At 36.9% G+C, this 22943-nt stretch overlaps 1 protein-coding gene across 6 annotated transcripts in view; it reads right to left on the reverse strand.

Annotated features, from left to right (window-relative positions):
- Positions 1–22943, reverse strand: part of EXOC6 (exocyst complex component 6) — a 296986-nt gene that overhangs the window by 23663 nt on the left and 250380 nt on the right. For all 6 annotated transcript variants that reach the window (XM_078434598.2, XM_078434597.2, XM_078434602.2 and 3 more), the window contains one exon: positions 14574–14647. In XM_078434598.2, the coding sequence (XP_078290724.1) occupies positions 14574–14647 (74 nt within the window). The remainder of the gene's footprint in view (positions 1–14573; positions 14648–22943) is intronic.

The raw sequence follows: 22943 nt of genomic DNA on the forward strand, positions 1-22943 counted from the left end.
TGCTCCTCCCCCACTCGAGTGTGCATGCATGCTCTCTCTCTTTCTCAGAATGAATAAATAAACTTAGAAAAAAAATGTCACCTTGGGGGAAGCTGGGTAAAGTGTACATGGGACCTTATGGAACTATATTTGTAACTTTCTGTGAGTCTATAATTACTTAAAAATAAAAATCAAAAGAAAACCAATGAGCATTGTATTATTTTTGTAAATATTATGGTGTTGGTCTGCTTATTTGTTTTTCTGGTTTTCAAAAAATTATTTTAGAGGGTAATTTTCCAAACTACAAAACAGCTCCAACCTTTATCCTCAAAACAACCACAACAATCTATGCAGTCAAAAGTTATATCAATAACTGAAGGTATGAGCATAAATCACATATGTAGTTAAGCAATAAACTGTAAACCTCCAGAATTAGGACACTGGAACAAAAAGGGACAAAAAGGCAAAAGTCATTTAGGTTCAGACTAATCCTTCATAATCTAAGCTCTTGCAAAGGGCAGCATACTTTTCTAATATCTGGACCTTAAGGTAAATTTTGTGAGATGTCTGGTCTTGTTATATTCAAGAGTAAACCCAGAGACATCTTCCTTTAATTCTTTGGCACTTCAAATGAATTTAGGATTGTCTAAGGAAAAAAAACGTTTGCTGGAGGAGCTGTGTGAACAAGCTTGTTGTCCTGCTACTCTACCTAGTCAAGCATTCGGATACTACAACTTTGGCAAATCCCATTAATACTTTAAGAAGTCAAAGACTTTAAAACTTCTGAACAAAGTTCCTGTGAAGTAGTCACAGGGACAAGTTTAAGCAAGCAGAGTGTGTATACAATATAGTAACAAATATAATGCAAACAAAAGAAGATTTGTTTAATTATAGTGGAAATAATTGTTATTTAAAAGTGCCTTCTTCCTCATCATAAAAGAACAAACTGGACTAGTGGCAAAAGAATTGTATGTTATGATGCCTTAAGATTAGAAACAGAAGACAGAAATTTCAAAGTAAAGTCTTGGCAGACGCCCAGTCTCCACAATAAGAATTATGGCCAAACAATTCTTTCATAACCTCCAAGTCTTGTTCATGTCCCTTTAGGTAGACTCCAAAGTTGTACATTTTAAATCAAACACAAGCCTATGTATTTATCAGGCTTTGTCTATCTTTCTATGGTAAAGTATATCTGAACTTCTTTCCTAAACTTTATAACCATTTGGGGGTGTGGTAGAGAGGGGTTATTAGACTATGTATAAAAGAGTGGAAGTGAGGGAATAATGAGAACAAGGAGGGGGGTGCCCAGGGTACTTCCCTTATCAGGCAATACTGTTACAAGGACCTACGCTCCTCATGGTTCACCATGATGCAGATCTGGTACACCAGCCTCACCATCACCCTGATGAAGTGTGGGAAGTACAGAGATGGTAACTGCCAACTCAATCAATTAATGGCATCTGTGCAACACACGCTTCACATAATTCACTAATTTTAGCAATGAAGATTAAGCACACCATGGAAAACATCCCTCTCAGAAGTAAACTGTACAATATTTTTCCCCACACACTTCATTAAACCATTAAGCTATATAGTTGAAACAGTTCAGGAAAGAGTTTCCTAAGGTCATATAATAGTTATTAAGAGAAGTAGGACTCCATCCTATTTCCTGATTTCCTACAAGAGTGTCCTCGTCAACACACCATCTGGATACTTCAGCAGCTTTCTTTTTTCACTCCTTAACTTCTATCCTTTAGCCAAGATACCTTTCTGAACCTACTAATCTTCAACTTTATCTTCACTGATACCAACTAACTCATCTCTCAAATGGTCTAGTCCTTATTTTATTGTCTACTGTTCAATTCTATTTCCTCAGTGGCTGGCTATAGGAGGCACTTAATAAACATTTGCTGAATAAATGAATGAGTAAATGAAGAAAGAAGTGAAAATCCGTACATATAACGCAGTTTTAGCATTCCATTAACAAATGTTGATTTACATGCTGTCTTCTTCCAAAGGGGCTTTAAGGGGCAACTTATAAAAATACTTGCAAGATAAACACAACTTAATAATCGAGAAAACTCAGGGCCGAAAGAAAGTGAAGGTAGAATAGAAGATGTTGGTACACAAAATGTATGTGATGCTATCCTATACAGCTAGCTATAAAGCAGTGAAGCTATTTTTAACAATAAATGAAATATATTGAGGTAACTCACAGTATTTCGGTTACTAGAATACTAGTTACTCAGGATAAATGCAACTAATTCCAATAATGAAGACAGCAACTTCTGAGTCTACATGAAGGCACTGTGAAATATAGTGAACCACATCATTAGTAATTAGTTAACGGCAATCTAGCATCTGTAGCCTAGACTACCAAAATGATCATCTGCTCTTGATTCTCATGTTGTCCATTTCCAATCTACTTTCCTCAGAGCAGCCAGAACAATCTTTTAAAAATGTCAATCAGAGTATGATATTAATTTGTTGAAAACCCTTGAATGGTTTCCCATCATACTCAACGTCCCAAACTACCTCACAAGGCCCTCAAGGCCCTATACGACCTGGCTCTGATAACCTTCCCAACTGCATGTGTACTTCTTCCCCATGCTAATTTATAGCCATACTATTATCCTTTCTCTCTCTAGGCAGCACTTTAGGACTTTGCATCTGCTCTTTCTTCCTTCTGCTAGGAAAGCTATTTCCTCCTATTTCTCAACGGCATTCACAGATCTACTAAAATACCACCTCCTTAAAGGTGTTCCCTGAGAACCCAATACAAAGTGGTCCACCTTACCGCCAGTGATTTTAACACTAACCGGTTCTGTTCTCACAGGATCGAAATCTATTTAAAATTCTATCTGAAACTATTTAGCAATCATCACTGTTGTGGATCTTCCTCCAACAAAATGAGATTGTGACAGTAAGGATTTTGCCTATCTTGTTCACCGCTTGCATCCCCAGCATTTAAATAGCAGTGCCCAGAGGAGGTGCTCACATAATTTGTTCAGTGAATGAAGAAATATCTCAAAATAGAATAGCTCTTGGTGATCTGGCTTAGTCTGGACAGCTTTTGGCTTCCCTAGAGCAGTGGTAGCTGAATAACTGTTGTTAAGTCCTATACAATGCCTTTGACAATGTGCTGAAAACACTGGACCCTCTTCTCAGAAAAATGTACATACAAACAAAAAAATTTTTTTATTGTTTTTATTTATTTTTGAGACAGAGAGAGACAGAGCATGAGCAAGCAAGGGGCAGAGAGAAAGGGAGACACAGAATCTGAAGCAGGATCTCACAGAATCTGAGCTGTCAGCACAGAGCCCGATGTGGGGCTCAAACTCACAGACTGTGAGTTCATGACCTGAGCTGAAGTCGGATGCTCAACCGACTGAGCCACCCAGGTGCCCCCATACATACAAAATTTTGCATGAACCTCCTAAAATCAATCCATGGTCCCCAGGTTAGAATCCCTGATCCACAGGTATGTAAGGGCCTTTATGCAATGCAATCTACATTTCACCAATTCCTGTCAATGAAGTTGAAGGCTGAGTGTAAAGAAAATCAATACAAAGCTGCAAATCACTCCTAACAGATTTCTCTACAAAGTGGTAGAAAATGAAGAACAGCCCTGGTGAATGGCTGCCTAGTCTCCTCATGCAACACACACTGTACTGGGAAGCCCAGCTCTGCAATTCATCAGGGAAGAAAATGGCCTATGTGTTGATGACATATACAGTAAGAAAACAGATTTGTAAAGGGAGAAGCTTATGGTTGCCTCTTTAAAACGGCAGAGACTACACTGTTGTTCCAACTAAATGAGATCATACTGGATCAGGATATGAATAGAAAAAGTCAAGTTCCAGGAACTGATAAAGTTAAAAAAAAACACAAAAACCAAAAAAACCCACCTAAACTGAGGCGCCTGACTGACTCAGTGGGTACAGCATCCAACTCCTGATCTTGGGGCAGTGAGTTTAAGCCCCACGATGGGCATGGAGCCTACCTAAAAAAAGAAAACTCAACTAAAAAGAATTGATTTAATATTCAGAATGGTCCACGAACTCTTCTGAAGGAAGAGAAACTTCTGTGGGTACCTTTAATAAAAAGATGCCTGCTTAGAGTCACAAAGTGACTTTTGAAAATGTATTCTTTAAATTATGTCGGATCAAAGAAGCAACAGAAGGTAAGAATATATTTGGGTGTAAAACTCCTCCTTTGCCTGCGAGGGACTTGGGGGTCAAGTTAAAAAGTTCGGCTGAACAAAGTAGCTTTTGTCTCTGACCCCTTCTTGCTTTGTAGCTGTGGGTGCTTACAGCTAAGTTAGTGTGTAAAGTAAATCATCTGGGCAAGAAATTTCTACAAGTTCTAAAGGACTTAGAACTTTGTTCATCATATTTTTAGTACCACTAAATAGTAATACTCATTTTTCTTGGGGTTTTTTTTTGGTGGCAGTTTTGGCTTTAAGGTGTTTATTTTGGCAAGTATTAGATTTTCTGTCTTAAGGAAAGGTTCAATTAATCTGGAAAAAAGTCACTTCAACTATATTTCCTTTTCAACACTAAGGGACGCTCTTTACAACAAACAAAATATAGAACTTACCTTGATCATTTTATCAAATAATCTCTCCTTCAAAATGTTCCCATCTCGCATACAGTGTATTAAAGGAAGAAAAGTAGCAAATATATCCTTTATTTTCCTGCGTGCGTACTGTGGCTCAGTAACAATAGCCCTGATGATTCACTAAGGAATCCGACAACTGTTAGGATTTGAACTCCACATGAGCTGGTATTTTAATTTCCCACTTAAATCTTTTCATTCTTCAGGAGCAATCTTGTGTTACCGTTTCATGCTTCTTAAAAACAAGTTATTCTGTATGACTGACTGACTGGTTTACTGCAGCTAAGCAGCGTTAATCCTCTGGTAATTATCACCCTTCATAAAATCCTCCAAATGTTTTTTGTTTTGTTTTAAAGGGAAGTACAGCAAATTACTCTTGACAATCTATTTTTCATCATTTTTGTATCATTTGCATTTTAATATTTAAATTTCATCTATCTATTGAAAGACTCATCTATTTGCTATCGCAGCTCTCTTAATGAGACAGCTCTAGGAATCTATAAAGGAATGCAATGGTGGTCCACATAATTCAGTGTTAAACTGTGTGCTGTAGAACACTGCTTTGCAAGACAGTAAGAGATTTTCATTTGTGAAAAGTATTCAGTACTCAAACAAGTTTGGGGGCAAAAGGGGAAACACCTTTACTCTAAGACTTCTCAAAGCCTTTAATGTGCTAATGAAATCATGAATTCACAGAGAGGGACAAAATATGTCAGATTTCCGAAATTTATTTGACCTTAATCTATTTTCTTCTTGACTCATTGTTCCAAACAATACTAGTTTAATAGATGCTCCTTTATTTAATTCTGCTTTATATTCAGTCATTGCTGATCACTTAATTAAGGTGTATATTACCTTTGTCTAAATTCCTATAATTCTCCTGGCCAAAATATTTCTTTATCCATAAAAGAATAAGCAATTGGTTTTGGAGTGATGGCAACATTTCTTAGAAATAACTTATATTACTATTTGAGTATCCATAATGATGACTGAGATAAATCAAGAAATGTCTGTTACAGTTTTACTTGACAAAGCACAGAAATGTATCATGTATTTTTACAAATACTCTCCTCAAAAAACAACTGAAATAGAAAAATAAAATTTACTGCTTTTCAAGTATAAGTTTATATAGAATATCAACTTACATAGAATATCTCAATTCCTAATAAAGGTGTTTCTGTACCCCCCAAAATGCTTTTGAGTATAGCTAAAAAATGTGCATTCGCTTATTCAACATGTACTGATTGTTCACTATGTGCCAAGAATAGCGTTTAGGCAATGGATGTGCAGCAGTGAACAAAAAAGGCATGATTCTTGTCCTTGTGGGCTTATAATTCAGCTTTTTCTTTTACATTGCCTGCACTGTTATGAATACTTACTCTAGAATTGTTTTGTTTTAAAAAATACCTTTGATGTGGTAAGACTATAGTTAGGCTGGTATTAAAAAACCTCAAACCTACAACTAATTTGCTCATGAGGAATGGCATGAACCATGAAATATAAGCATATAGTTAACTGGAAGGCAATAGAAACCATTTTACTTGTACATTAGAAGCACATATCATTTATATCTCACAGTCTTGTATTTTACAATTACTTTACATTAAAATGCTAGGAGATTCAGTTCTTTTCAAAAATTGGTGCTGGGTCAATTGGATAGCCATATGGAACAAAATGAATCTTGAGCCTCCACTCCATACCATGCTCAAAAATCAATTCCAGATGGACTATAAACCTAAATGTGAATGGTAAAACAATAAAACTTTTGGAAGAAAAAATAGAAACATATCTTTATAATTTCAGGGACAGGCAAGACTTCCTAAACAGGACATTAATAAGCACTAACCATAAAGGGGAAAATGGACTTCATTAAAAGTATGAACTTCTTTTCATCAAAAGGCACCAATAAGAGTAAACAGACAAATCACAGAGCAGAAGACATTTGCAATACATATATTTGACAGAGGACTCATATTCAGAATAGACAAAGAACTTCTACAAATAAGTAAGAAATGGACAATCCAATAGGAAAAAAAAAAAAGCCCCCCCCCCCAAAAAAAAATCCCTGCACAGGTTATTTACAAAAGAGGATATTCAGATGAACAGTAATAGGGGTGCCTGGGTGACTCTTGATTTCAGCTCAGGTCATGATCTCATGGTTTGTGAGTTTGAGCCCCGCATCAGGCTCTGCGCTGGTGGCACAGAGCCTGCCTGTAATTCTGTCTCCCCCTCTCTCTGTCCCTCCCCTACTTGCTCTCTCTCTCAAAATAAATGAAAATAAATTTAAAAAACCCAAATGAACAATAATATATGAAAAGGGATTCAATTTTATAAGTCAAATTTAAAAAATGCAGATTAAAACCACAATGTAAAACTACTGTATACCCACTGGAATGGCTATAAAGGAAGAGGCAGATAATACCAAATGACGACAAGGATGTAGAGTAGTAAGAATTCTTCTACACTGCTGGCTGAAGTATAAACTAGTACTCTTGTTTAGGAAAACTGCTTCACAGTATCTATTGTAACTGATCATATGCATATCCCCTGACATAGCAATTCCACTCCCAGGTAAACACCTTAATAGAAATTTGCCTGTATGTTTACCCAAAAACATGCAAACAAATGTTCATGTTAGTACAATTTGTAACAATAAAACTGCAATCTATCAATAGTAGAATGTATAAATTATGGTATGTTTTGTATGATGACAGACTGCACAGCAAAGGGAATGAAGGAACCATAACTACATGTAACAACATGTATAAATTTCACGAACATATTGAGCAAAAGAAGGCAGAACCTTCTAAAAAATTAATACTACATGATTTCATGTATACAAAGTTCAAAATCAGGCTGAATTGATCTGTGGTGTCAGGAGGTCATGAGGGGGTTACTCTTTGAGAGGGAGAACGGTAATGGCTGAAAGAACAGTAAGGGGAAGGGTCTCTTGAGGCACTTACTGCTCAAGTTTTCTTTCTTGATCTGGACGTTACCGAGATTATTTCAATTTGTGAAAATCAGCAACAGTACACTCAAGAATTGCCTGAATGTATGTTATACTTCAATAAAGCATCTATTTGAAAAGTGTTATGAGATGCAAATATATTTTGTGTAATTCAGATTCTTCAGAGGAATGATTACTCCTTTTTCCCCTAGTTTGCCTAAAATCAAATACTTGAAAACCAGATATAATCCTAGATGGGGAAAGGAATATTATAAGGTCACTTATGACACAGAACTGTCATAGGAAGAAAACAATGGTAATTCCTGACTCATACCCAGGCTAACAGGAAATACATATTTGATTTTTCCTTTAAGGCTTTAGACTACATATTCCCAGATTTTTAAAAGGCTCTTCCTATGACAAGGTATCTGGTCCCTCACTAGAGCTGGAATTTTCTCTGTATCTCTGCAATGTGTGTCTAAATCACTAGGCAAAACTCAAGGCACCATCTTAACAGCCCCAAAGCACGGTAGTCTAACCCAAATATGACACTTAACTAATGCAGTCTAAGAATTCCTAGCACGCTGTTGGTTCATTTGAGATTAACTAAAACTACCAGACCTTTTTCATATTATAAGTCAGATTTTCTACATCTTGTATTTTTAAAAATTTAATTTGAAAATATTAAATACAGGGGGCACCTGGTTGGCTCAGTCAATAGAGCATGTAACTGGTTTTTTTTAATATTTATTTATTTTGAGAGAGAGAAAGAGCAAGCAAGCACGAGTGGGAGAGGGGCAGAGAGAAAGAAAGAGAGAGAATCCCAAGCAGGCTCTGCGCTATCAGTGCAGAGCCCAACACAGGGCTTGAACTCACCAGCCATGAAATCATGACCTGAGTCCAAATCAAGAGTCGGACACTTAACCGACTGAGCCACCCAGGCGCCCCAGAAGAGCAAGCGACTCTTGATCCCAGAATCATGAATTTGAGCCCCATGCTGGGTGTAGAGATTACTCTAAAAAAAAAAAAAGTGAAAAACAGTATTTAATATTTTCCTTGCTAAATTTAACTTTGTTCACTTTCACTTATCACTCAAGCCTACTAAGAACACTTTGATTCTGTCTTCTATCATCTTAGGTACTCGGAGCTTTGTGTCATCTATACATATAATTCGTATTTCTTCTATGTATTTATTATCTGGGTTATTATTTTAAAAATATATTGATTCCAAACCGTCAAAGATAGACATCTAGAGGGTGCTTAAAGAAGCATTTCCCAAAGTATGTTTCATGTAATACAACCAAAACTGAGTAAGGGAGATGTTCTGTGATGAGTTTGGGAAATGCGGGGTTACCACAGAATTTCTCAGTCCTTACAATTCTAACGCACATGGTAAGTGTTTGAGAGGGAATTAGAGTATAAAATGTTTCCGAAACTTAGCTGACCTGGAAATGCCTTTAAAGAAATTTTTTCTCATCTTGAGAAATCAGTGTTCCCTGGAAAGACACTTTGAGAAATAAATACTGCCCAAGGGTAGTAATGATCCAAAGCCAACTTCTTTAGGCAAAAGACCGTTTTATTTTTATTTACTTATTATTATTTTTTTAAGTAGGCCCTATCCCCAATGTGGGGCTTGAACTCATAACCCTGAGATCACAAGTCACATGCTCTACTGACTAGGCCAGCCAGGTGCCCCAAGAGATCGTTTTATTAGCTTCAAATCCACCTAATTGCATTACCATCCAACCTACCTAAACTTCTTAATATTGTCTAAAAGTTTATCAAGACATTTGTTGAATGCAGCAATGATATCTTACAGTCTAATTTATCAGAAAGTGAAACAGGATCAGGTAAAGAGGCTTTAGTATTAGGATTAGTAAGCCATGGATGCTCAGTCTACTGTGAGAGTTGGGTTCAGTAAGAAGCTATAAAGATGAGATTTAGATTTTGAAGTTTCCCACAAAATCGGCTACATTTTAAAAGTTTTGGTGATTAAAAACTAATCTTTAGTTACCTGAAAAATTCACTTACATGGGACACTTCCTTTTCTAATGATATTTAGTGAAATATTTCTGTGTATTAAGAATGAGTTATAGGGGTACCTGGCTGGCTCAGTTGGAGAAGTACACAACTCTTGATCTTGGGGTTGTGAGTTCAAGCCACATGTTGGATTACTTAAAAAAATTAGTTATAAAAAATGATCACTGAATTCTGTATACCATCTAGAGAGTATTATAATAAAAAAAGCTGGAATTCTTTAAGGCTTTCATACATTGTCAAAAAATTTTACAATTCATTTGAAATCCATTTGAAAGATTATTTAACAAAATAGACGGTCTTTATAGAAAATAGACACGTGTAAGTTTCCAAAGTTCTTCGTTCAGTGAATTAATTTCAGAACTGGGGGTAGGAGGATGATAGGATCTACTTACAAAAAAAGTTTACACATACATATTATATTAAAACAGCACATCTAAAATTGACTGAGACAGTACCTTCATATAATGCAGTCCCAGTACCACTAGTCCTCTGCATCGTCTATGGGGTAGAAGACCTTAAGATGTTGTTGAGATAACTGGCTTCCATTAGCAAGCATGTGATTGGCAGGATGATAAAGTCTTTTCACTCACAGGTCAGCTATTTCCTTTTCTTTAAAAGAGGGCAATTCTGATGATCCATCTTTTAGCTACAGTCTCTCATTGAGTCCCAATTCTCCTGCCTTCAGCTTTGATATGGTTCTAACTTTCCTCTTGTATCAGCTCATACTTGTCATCAACTCCTCTATTCAGAACAGCAAATATCAGGAGTTTGACCTCAGGGCAAAGTCCGGGTGGGCAGGTAAAATTTGACCACTGGACCTACTTCCTAATCTTTCATACCCAGCAATTCATGAAGCAGTATCAAATTCAAACTAAAAAACAGAAGCATGACCCCTTATAAGTACTATGAAAAGGGCTCTTTTGCCTTTCTAAGTATACTTGAAAAGAACTGTCAGCCACCCTATTAAGACAGAAATGGATCACAGACTAGAAAAAAAGAAGGAAAGGTGCAGAAACCCAACTGAAATGTAAATAAAAGTGTTAGCACCCTCTTTATGTTTGGTAATATAGTACTTCATATAAAAGGTATTAAAATAATATTCCATGAAATGTCTTTATGAAGTCAGGAACATTAAAACATTATTGAAACTTTAAGACATCTTTATTTAAATAACACTGCCATCGGATACAAAAACTTCTATCACCTCATATGAAACATCAAAGACTAATTTTATTTTCAGTCAATTCCTATACTTGGCATTTCACCACTTAACTGTTTACAGATTAATTTGAAAAACAAATGTATATGAAAAATAACTATCTTTGTCAAGTTATTAAATCCAAGCTTCTAATACCGTAAAATTCAAGTATGTCTCAGTGGTCTGGCAGCTAAAGACAAAAATTAATAGCATCTTGTTTCAGGATACAAAAGTACAAAAATAAAGCATGATTAATTTTTAACATTAATAATCACGGAAAATTATTTGAGCCTCCTTTTAAAAACTAGGATAATACATTAAAAATGAGCTCATTAAAATTTATCCACTAGTAACTTCCACTGCATACTAAGTATCATACTTTTTTAAAGTTTATTTATTTATTTTGAGAGAGAGAGGGGGGAAGGGGCAGAGAAGGAGAGAACCCCAAGCAGGCTCCATGCTGCCAGCGCAGAGTCAGAAGTCAGGCTCGATCCCACAAGCCAGGGGATCATGACCTGAGCTGAAATCAAGAGTCAGATGCTTAACTGACAGAGCCACCCAGGTGCCTCTAAATATCATACTTTAGAACTGTGGTTTTTTAGTTGTTTTTTTTTTAATATTTATTTATTGAGAGAGAGAGAGAGAGAGAGAGAACAAGTGGAGGGGCAGAGAGAAAGGGAGAGAGGGAATCCCAAGCAGGCTCCACACTGTCAGCGCAGAGTGCAGAACTCACGAACCGTGAGATCGTGACCTGAGCTGAAATCAAGAGTCGGACGCTTAACTGACAGAGCCACCCAGGCACACCAAAACTGTGTTTTATATTAAATAGTTATTTCTATATAAATCTTTAACAGCTTTACATGTGTCATAATAGATTTCAGAATTCTAAATATTTCCGATAGATTTTTTTTATTCACTTAAAAGTTTCTTAAAAAGTTACACTAATGAGGAAGAGTCAACCAGGACTTAATGTCTGTAAGTGCACCTACATGAAAAGTAAATTCAACCCAAAAGACTTGAGATTTTTATTAATATTTCTAAGTATGCCTTAATAGTAATTCCATGAGGGAATGCTTTACATAGGGTTGTAAAAAGGCCTTCTTTGGTGTCTTTGAAGGAAGAAAGTACCTGGGATCAGAGTTTTAATCTGCACTGAGCCAACCACCTATCTGAACAAATCAAAGAACAGAATTTTTACCCATAGTTTCAAAAACTATGTGGTCCTATTCACAACTCTTCAATGAGATTACCAACTAGTTAACACCATACAAATTCATACAAAACTGAGAAAGTATCACATAATAAATTTCAAATTTTCTGGGAACAGATTATTCGTATATAATGGGAGATATCCTCAAATTACATACTCGTTAGCTTGGAGAACATATTCATGTCCTTGTAACAGGGAAACTTAACCCCAGTACATGGCTGTAACCTAACTGAGAAATGAACATACAACCAAGCCTATTTCCAGCTTGCTAAAGGACTCCATTTTTTGTATCAGATCATCTTATTCAGGGCAATAAGACTGCGACAGAATTCCTAAAAGAAATAGACCTACCTTCAACAGAAAGAATACCTTCTAGTAAACTAGAATAAAAGTTCAGAGTCTACCTTCTTCATTTTCTACTATCTTCTCCAACTTAGTAAGGCTAACCATTTACAGATCTAGGTCATCCATAACATTGTTCCTGGTGTGGCATAACGCATGAGTATTGACTGCATACAGAAATAAATATTAACATATATGTTCAGTGCTTTACAGATAAAATTGGGAGACAGGAATAATTTTTTCAGTTTCCTTCAAAACCTAACTTGAAGATATACCATTTATATCTACATGACTCACTGTCCTATAAGTATTCCTAAGCAGTTTGTGGGTGTTTTGTTTCTCTAAAAGAGTTTTAAGCTCCACAAGAACTAAACTCTCCCTTATATTATTTTTGTGTCTATTTCAACCACATCACCTCTCTCCAAATAATCAGTACATAGTAATACATCTTTATAGAACACTGGTATGGAATTAAAGCAAAAACACCTCTATTCTCAAACATTTACTGAAATCACAATTCTTTAACTGCTGAAATTGGTCCTGCTCTAAACATCACTGTTGGTAGAGTCTATTTATATCAATGGTGGGGCCCCATCCCAGTCATCTCCATCCCCAAAGGGGCTGGGACCATTAATAAACATTAATCACAGTGTTGTTGTTGTTTTTTAAGATTTTATTTTTAAGTAATCGCTATACCCAGTGTGGAGCTTGAACTCAGAACCCCTGGATCAATAATCACACGGCCAGCTAGGTACCTCCACAGTGGCTTTGTTTTAATTCCATCTCCATTTGGTTCTTCTTGTCAAGGGCAGCAGTCACTCCTGTTGTCAATTTTGTATCCCTGAGCCCTCTACCTTGGATCCACCCCCCCTCCATACTCCTGTGCCTCTCAGCTCTATTAAACTCCTTAAGCTTAAGATTAAGAAAAAAAAAAGGAGGAGGGGGGAAAGAGGAAGAAAGAAATAATAAGAAAAAATATGGGAGACATGGATAAAGGGTAATAGGAACTAAATAAAATGACAAGTGTAGAAATGTCAAAGAGTAGTAAAATGATTAGAAGAGATTAAAAATGATTAGGAGATATTATACTGGGGCACCTGGGTGGCTCAGTGGTTTAAGCATCTGACTCTTGATTTCGGTTCAGGTCACGATCTCACAGTTTGGGAGTTTGAGCCCCACATTGGGCTCCATGCTGATGGTGCACAGCCTGCTTGGGATTCTCTCTCCCTCCCTCTCTGCTCCACCCCTGCTCTCTCTCTCTCTCTAAATAAACTTTGAAAAATTATATTTCTTACTCAGAGTTACATGACCAGAAAAGAATTATGTTAATGTATAATTACCTTTTTAAAAGTAGTTTTATCCTTTTTTCTGGAGGCATACAGATAATTTACTGAAAAAAACATTCTTGGGGCACGTGGGTGGTTCAGTCAGTTAAGCATCTGACTCTTGATTTCGGCTCAGGTTATGATCTCATGGGTTCAGGAGATCGAGCCCCACGTCTGGTTCTGCACTGACAGCTTGGAGCCTGCTTGGGATTCTCTCTTTCCCTCTCTCTCTGTTTGTGCATGCGCACGTGTGCGTGCTCTCTCTTTCTCAAAATAAATAAACATTTTAAAAAAGCATTCTTTATCACTGGCAAAATATTAAGCAAGGGGCTCCTTTCTACATTGTAATAATTTACATTTGACTTGGGTCCTGACATTAATTATATCACCAATTTTCATATAGGACCATGAAATCATTAAGAAATAACTCAAACTTCAGGGGTGCCTGGGTGGCTCAGTCAGTTGAGCATCTGACTCTTGACAGCAGCTCAGGCTGTGATCAAGATCACGCTGAGTGTGGAGCCTGCTTGGGATTCTCTTTCTCCCCCTCCCTCTACATCTTCCCTGCCTCACACACATGCACTTTCCCTCTCTCAAAATAAATATATAAACATTAAAAAAAAAACCAAAGAACTCAAATTTCAAGTGTCATTACACCAAAGTATAAAGTTATTTAGTCATGTGCTTAGAAGGTAATGACCAAGTTAGATATTCACCAATGAGAATGCTCCATGAGGTTGAGACACCAAATAGAAACAGAAGTTCAGAGAGAAGGGCCAAACTCATAGTTATCAAAGAAGCAATTTTTCAAAGAAAGGTTGTTTCAAGGCAAAAGAGCAAGCATTCCTGTAGCATTAGAAAAAAAAAAGACAACAGTTGATGGCAATAAGTGAGAACTACATTATTACATCTTACTTGTCTGAGGTCAATGAATGCTAGCTGCAGGGTATCCCCCTGGAATCCTGGCACGGGCTCAGAGCTGGCAAACACTATTTTAAAAAAAAGAATAAAAACAAGATTGTGAAATATACAAGGATTTAGCCACTAAATTGATTTCTACTCATTACAAATGTATTATAATATTTACACATAATCATTTCAAATGAAGGCTATTTATGGCCTTCAATTTCCACTACTAAGAATGCTCTCCACACCCATTACCACAAATATTTTAATAATTTTAAACTTCTAATCTACCGTTTAATCACTGTAATCCTTAATTACAATAAATTTAGAATGGTTATCCCAGAAAAAGTTCAAGAGTAGTAATATACTTCAATCAAGAAAATTTTTCTGACTCTATTTAGCCTTAGGTGAATGATTATAGAAGCATTTTGAAACTATACCAATTCCATGGCTGTCAACATATTTCAAAAATTCTCCTTTGTTACAGAACATGCTTATAAAAATCCTACCTCTAGCTAAAAGCAATAATGGGCAGACACATAAAAAGTCAGCTTTATATGCAGACAACAGGTAAAGTGTTCTAAGTAGCAAAATGACGATGATGCAGGAATGTCTGTTCATGTCTAATAATTTTTTTCCATAGAAGGAATCTCATCTCTTTAAAAACTAAAAAATACTCTAAAACTGAAAAATACTTCAAAAATTTTTTTCAACAATTTTTTTACTTGAAAATTTTTAATACTAGTAACATAGCTTGTTTAGTTACATTGAAGACAATTCCAGTATTAGTTATTTTGAAGACAAAAGACTTTTATCTCACAAAAAAGACCTTCTCACTTTACATGAAAGCTTCTCTGATAAAAGAATGCCAGCAAGCATTCTCTCTCCTCATTAATATCTGAGTTTTCCGAAAAAACATTACAGATTTTTCATTTATGAATTTATGTAAGTCAGTATTTTAGAAGCCATTTAAATTTTCAACCTATATATATAGTTCTTGGAATAACAAAAATAATTCTAAGTTCAGTGCATTATATGTGAAATATAGTTTAGAAAGGCTCAGAATCATGTATTTGAATTTAAATACATGAAAGCTTAGCATAGCTTAATTTATCTGGCGCTTTTAGGGAATGAAAATGTCAAAATAAGTTTTTGTTGCTGCTCTTGTTTAAAGATAGTGTTAATTTTGCTTTAAGCATTAAAACTTTTTAATCTTAAGTATTTTTTGATGGAATTTTAAACTGTAACATAATACTTCCTTTGGTTTTAAACTTTTTTTTTGAGTATTCTAAATATTATTCAAACATTTCTTTTTAATTTTTTTTATTTTTGGGACAGAGAGAGACAGAGCATGAACGGGGGAGGGGCAGAGAGAGAGGGAGACACAGAATCGGAAACAGGCTCCAGGCTCCGAGCCATCAGCCCAGAGCCTGACGCGGGGCTCGAACTCACGGACCGCGAGATCGTGACCTGGCTGAAGTCGGACCCTTAACCGACTGCGCCACCCAGGCGCCCCCAAACATTTCTTAATTCTCTGGATTACTGTTAAGAACATTTTTTATTCTGTACAATACATTCCCAGGGCTGCCGCAGTATTAAGGTCCTTTATTTATTTATTTATTTATTTATTTATTTATTTATTTATTTATTTAAATAGCTCAGAATGCTGTGCTGTTTGGGTTCTTGTATCTAGCCTTTATAATTTTTCTGCCTTCTCTCTTGCAGTTTTAACATCAATTCTTATTCCCTGCTCTCTCACTCATCTTATTAATATGCTACCTTTTATAGTCTTAAACTGGCTAGTCAGCTAATCAACTACTAGAATTGTGTCTAAAGAGCAAATACAGCCTGAGCAGGGGCCTCTCCCACAAGTAAGGTAAATGGGTTTTATATATGCCTTTGAGTATATGTACTTTTCTAGTAAGAGTAACCTTTTTGCTACTCAGAGGTGTATCATTTTTTCCCTTTATTTCTTGGTTCTCTGCTATGTACTTAACTACATATGTAGTTACGGCCATTAGATAGGTGACTCATTAGATAGATAGGTGACTCACTTTTCTCAGGCCCCCTATTTCCAGAAAACTATGATTTACTGAGCAAATCCAGCCACACTTCTCAATATTTAGTGTAATTCATTCACATCATTGCCTTTTCGTACAGCGAAGAGTAGCATACTTTCATACTGTAGCAACCCCATCACCCCCAACCATGTCCCCAGTAATTGAGTTGTCTTTCTCTAGTACCATCAGGTCTTAATTGAAAAATAATAAACAAAATTATAATAACCTATTAAAAGTAAAAGTATTTTTTTAATGTTTACTTATTTTGAGAGAGAGTGTGTGTGTGAGTCAGGAGAGAGGCAGAGAGAGAGAGAAGAGAGAATTCTAAGAAGGCTCTGCACGGACAGCATGGGGCTTGATCTGAAGCACTGTGAGACCATGACCTGAGCCAAAATCAAGAGTCAGACACTTAATTGACTGAGCCACCCAGGTGCCCCAAAAGTACTTTTTAATTTAAAGAGTAAAAAGTAGTTTTCTTAAGACCACCCAGTATATTGTTGGCTGTTTTGACCACAATCTCAGGCTACTGTTTCCAAGTAACAGTTCACTATGAATCCCTAATGGTTTCCCACCAAGGCTGTAAATGTTAGCTCAGCTTCTACCATTTCCACGTATACATACCCATACACAGAAAATAAATACTTCCTTTAACACAAGGAGACTTACTTTATATATCAGGCATAAAAATAAACTCAATTTCAATTATTATCTAATTCTCCCAGATTTCTCTCCCAGATTAAGATTAATATCTTAATCTACCAGAATTTTTCTGGACTGAAAATAATCTGCCATTTTCTTCTCTTTCAGAAGTTCCTATTTAAGGCACTGTAGTTTAAGCCCCATTACTTGGCATCAAACCAAAGAGCTTAGTGTCAAAATTATAATAGTACCATACATTTAAATAGCACCTCACAGTTTACAAAGCACTTTCTCACACACCACCTACTTTGATCATCACAATAACTTATTTTAGTAAATAGGACATGCAGATGATGGATCATAAAATCTTGCAGCTAGAAGAGAAACTCCCTTTGAAATACTTTCACTAGTCTCCTGAAGGCTTTTAAAAGCCACTCAGTACTTCATTTCATAGATTAAAAAATTAAACTTGTCGTGACATTCCCAGGATCACATAGCTAATTCAGATCTCCTAGCATTCAATCCATTGATCCAGAATCTGATCAAATATTTAGCCTCTATCTTTTATCCTATCTCTCACAAGAACCTAACTAATATGGAAGTGCCACTTACTAATTTATAGCTCTCAGGCTTCTTCTCAAATGTGTTCTAGGGATAGAAGACAATTTAGCAATCTGATAGTCATCTGGTACCGAGGACCATTTGTAATTATATGCTATTCAATTTGTTCAATGGCTTCATATTTTTTTCGTCTTTAAAACTCAAATTCACTCAGTCCTGTTGTCTCTACCTTCTGAAACATCTTGAGTCTGAATCTGACTCTACCTTAGTCCAAGCTATCTTCTTGCTTGGATGTTAACACACACTCCTTTCTGATCCCTCTGCTTCTTCTGTGCCACTCTTCCATCCACTACTCCCTGTGTGATTTATGTAAGATATAAATGTGATTGGTGCCACTTCATAGTTTAACATTTTTTTCAATGGTTCCCCATCACCTTCACAATAAAGCAAGACAAAAAAAGGTCCTTTATAATCTGGCCTGTGCCTATTTCTTTAGCCTCATCTCTTACCACTTCCCTAGGAGCACCTTAAACTCTTTCTATACCAAACTACCTGCACTTCCTTGCATATGCCACAGTCCCTTTCCATAGTTTCTGTTATCCTTCTGCCTGGAGCAGCCTTTCTCCCCTTTTTTTCCATCAGATAACTCTTACTTATCCTTCCATTCAATCATCACCTTCAGTGAAAAACTTCCATTATCTTACAAGCTGGGTGAGTCTCTCCTTGTTCTCACTGCAACTTCCTGTGCACAGGCTAACCACACCACCCATTTTGCTATCTTTTAATTGTTTGCCTTTCTCCTCTTCTTTTCCATCAGATAACTCTTACTTATCCTTCCATTCAATCATCTTCATTACCCCACAGGCTGGGTTAGCCTCTCTACACCACCTATTTTGCTATCTTATAATTGTTTATCTGTCTGGGTCTTCCCACCTGACCAGGAACTCCCTAGGGTAGAGAATATATTTTCATTTCCACATCCCTATCACCTAGCACGATGCCTGACATGTAATGAGTAGTCAATAGAAGTTTCTTAAATGAATGAAGGAAAACTGAACAAATGAACAAATAAATTCTAAAGGGATGCTATCCAGTCTTGGTAATTGATATATTATGTAGCTTGTTGTTTAGCTCATGAATGGCGCTGTCCAATAGAATGTTATTCAGTAATGGAAATGTTATGTATCTGCACTTAACTGAATTTTTAGTTAATTTAAGTTTAATAGCCACATATGGCTAATGGACTGTAGAGCTAAAACATTCTGTGTTTACATACTACATTTATTTCAAAATAATTGAGGATGGCTCAAAAACATTAGGGGTATTGTTTTTACTAATTAAAACTAAATTGTTGAGTTCTTCCACTAAACAAGAAACTTGTGAGACGCAGAGATCATTTCTTTTACTTTTATATAATCCATGTCTGGTGTATCGGAAATATCCAGTAAATGGGTTGAATGAATGAATGAAAATAAAAATAATTCATTTCTCTGCCGACTCCATAAAACGGTCATCCCCCAACACTTGCAGTGCAGCTCTTCCTGCCCATGGGTCCTGTCCCTGTGCTTTAATAAAATCACCTTTTTGCAGCAAAAAAAAAAAAAAAAAAATTCATTTCTATTAATATTGCCTATTGGTCCTAATAATTTTATTTTTTTTTAATTTTAAAAAATGTTTATTTATTTTTGAGAGAGAGACAGAACGTGAGCGAGGGAAGAGCAGAGAGGGAGGGAAACACAGAATCCAAAGCAGGCTCCAGGCTCTGAGCTGTCAGCACAGAGCCCGACATGGGGCTTGAACTCACAAAGGCGAATTTATGACCTGAAGTTGGACACTTAACCGACTGAGCCACCCAGGTGCCCCAATGGTCCCAATAATTTTAGAGATAGATTTCAACCTCTGAAGTTTTAAAGCATTGAATATTAATTTTTGGAATCCCTTTAAGTATTATCTTCAGATTTCTTCTTGGCTCATCCAGATCCTCATTTTGTATATGATTTGTCATATTTTGGGGTTTCTAGGTTTTCCCTCCAGTCATCTTTTCACTATTTCTATTTAATAATCCTACTTTCCTATTATGATATCTGTGTCTGTGTCACTTAGCCATGCCATGAGGGGTATTTTTAAAAAACACGAATTGGGAGTGCCTGGATGGTTCAGTCCGGTTAAGCATCAGACTCAATTTTAGTTCAGGTCATGAGCTCATGGTTCATGAGTTCAAGCCTTGCATCAGGCTCTGTGCTGACAGCAGGGAGCCTGCTTGGGATGCTCTTTCTCTCCCTTTGTCTCTGCCCCTCCTCTGCTTGTGCTATCTTTCTCTCTTTCAAAATGAATTAAAAACCAACCAACAAACAAACAAACACGCATTGATCCTGGTCTTCCAAAAAAATTTAAACATAGTTTCCAGGAAAAAAAAAAGTTTCTGGGCTTTCTAAAGTTTTGTTTTTTGTTTTTGTTTTTTTAGGGGGGTCAGAAAAAGGCAGCAGAAAGAGTGAGAGAATCTCAAGCAGGCTCCATGGTCAGCATGAATCCTGACATGGGGCTCACTTCCACAACTGTGAGACTATGACCTGGGCTGAGATCAAGAGTCTGAGGCTTAACTGAGCCACCCAGATGCCCCAAAAGATTTTGTTTTTAAGTAATACCTTCACCCAACGTGGGTGGGGCTTGAACTTACATCCCCAAGACCAAGACTCTCATGCTCCACTGACTGAGCCAGCGAGGCACCCCTAAAGTATTTTTTTTAATGTTTACTATTTATTTTTGAGAGGGGGGAAGGGGTAGAGAGGAAGACAGAGGATCCTAAATGGAATCGGTGCTAACAGCAGAGAGCCCGATGAGAGGCTCTAATTCACAAACCATGAGATAATGACCTGAGCCAAAGTTGGACACTTAACTGACTAGGCCACCCAGGAGCCCTAATCTTTTTTTTTTTCCTTAAATAAAGCTAGTATAAAACTTTGGGGGGTTTTCCCCTCTTTTTTAAAAATTTTTTTTTTTTTTCAACGTTTATTTTATTTTTGGGACAGAGAGAGACAGAGCATGAACGGGGGAGGGACAGAGAGAGAGGGAGACACAGAATCGGAAACAGGCTCCAGGCTCCGAGCCATCAGCCCAGAGCCCGACGCGGGGCTCGAACTCACAGACCGTGAGATCGTGACCTGGCTGAAGTCGGACGCTTAACCGACTGCGCCACCCAGGTGCCCCTTTCCCCTCTTTTTTTAAACATTTATCTATTTTGAGAGAGAGAGAGAGAGAGAGAGAGAGAGCACACGCACATGTGGAACAGCACAGATATGGGAGGGGCAAAGAGAGAGGGAGAGAGAATCCTAACCAGGCTCTGCCTTATCAGCACAGAGCCCTACACAGAGCTCAATCCCATAAGCTGGGAGATCATAACCTGAGCTGAAATCAAGAGTCAGACACCTAACTACTAAGCCACACAGGCACCCCTGGGTTTTTTTCTCTTAAATGTCCAATTTGACCATTTATTTTTTGAAAGCAAAATAACTTCATGACATACTCATTTCCTCTTATTTTATGCTAGAATATGGAACTTCATAATAATAAATGATCCAAAGTTTTAAAATACCCTAAAAGAAAGACTAGAAAGGGAGATGTCTGATCTTACTGGGAAGGTCATTTAAAATAACAGAGTAAACATCTGCTATATCAACCTAACCAGGAAGAGGACAAGTCTGAATTAATTTAGAAGAAAACTGAAAGCAAAAAATAATACATGCTATGTAAACTGTGATTATAATGACCAAAAAATGTCTTCCAAATTATCCATCTCTTAAGTTTTAAGATACTAAAGAATATTTGTAGATAAAAACACAAGTTATTTGTATATATAACAAAGCAATTTGCCTTCAGGATCTAAATAAAGACGTGCAGGATTTGGTATGGGAGTACAAAGACTGCTAGGATGTCAGACTGTAAGTATATATCCTGGCATGGAAGTACAAAACCTTCCCTGAAATTAAATACAGAGGAAATAAGTCCTTAAACAATCTTGTCCTAGGCAGACAGCTATTTTTACTGTGGGGTAGGGAATGTGCATTATTTGGACAACATCTACACAGGACATGTAGAATTGTCAGGGGGTGGGGGGGAAGGGAAAGAAAGAGTCATAAGAGCAAAAAGACCAAAAGAATTGACAAATGATTGAAAGAGAGGGTGAGGAGGTGAGGCTAGTCTGAAGACTGCCTGTGGATGGCAAAGCAGGGGCATATAAAATGGAATAATTTTGTAACTAAATAAAATGACTGGAAATAGTCTGCATATTGAAGAGATTCCTTATGATTCTGTTTCTTGCTAGAGCTGAAGATTTAAAGTAGCTAGGTAGAACTCAAGTTTTGGCTAGGCAAAGAAAGTATTTGAAGTGCACCAGTTGTGTCATTAGAAGGAATGACTAAGAGCACCATCTAGTGGTTTTTCTGATCATGAAGAACTCATGCCTGGGAGTCGAGGGTCTTATTAGAATTCTTGAGTCTTAGACTTATATTGTTACATGTGGTTGGGAGCAATGGGATATAAGCCTCTAGGACCAAATGCCCCTCTACATTCGTCACCTCACTTTTATATAAAGTAGTATCTAATCATCGCTCCTGGAATTACATATGGGCAAAGTAGTCTTATCTGATACCTTATGTCTATTAAAACCAGGACCAATTCACAAAGGCAAAATAGCATCCAGAAAGAGACACTGGGTTGGCGTCTGGGTGGCTCAGTCTGTTGAGCAACTTTGGCTCAGGTCGTGATCTCACAGTTTGTGAGTACAAGCCCCACATCAGGCTTGCTGCTGTCAGAGCAGAGCCTGCTTTGGATCCTCTGTTCCCTGCTCTCTGCTCCTCCTTTGTTCATGTTCTCTCTCAAACAAAAACAAAAACAGAAAAAAACAAACAAACAAACAAAAACAACAGCCACAACAACAACAAAACTAAACTAAAAAGAGGCACTGGGGCGTCTGCGTGACTCAGTCAGTTAAGCGTCTGACTCTTGATTTTTGCTCAAGTAATGATCTCAGGGGTTCATGAGTTAGAACCCTGCACTGGGCTCTACACTGACAGCTGCTTGCAATTCTCTCTTTCCCTCTCTCTATGCCCCTCCTCTGCAC

This window comes from Panthera onca, chromosome D2 (genome assembly GCF_046562875.1).
Source record: "Panthera onca isolate mPanOnc1 chromosome D2, mPanOnc1 haplotype 2, whole genome shotgun sequence".
NCBI classification, from domain to species: Eukaryota; Metazoa; Chordata; class Mammalia; order Carnivora; family Felidae; genus Panthera; species Panthera onca.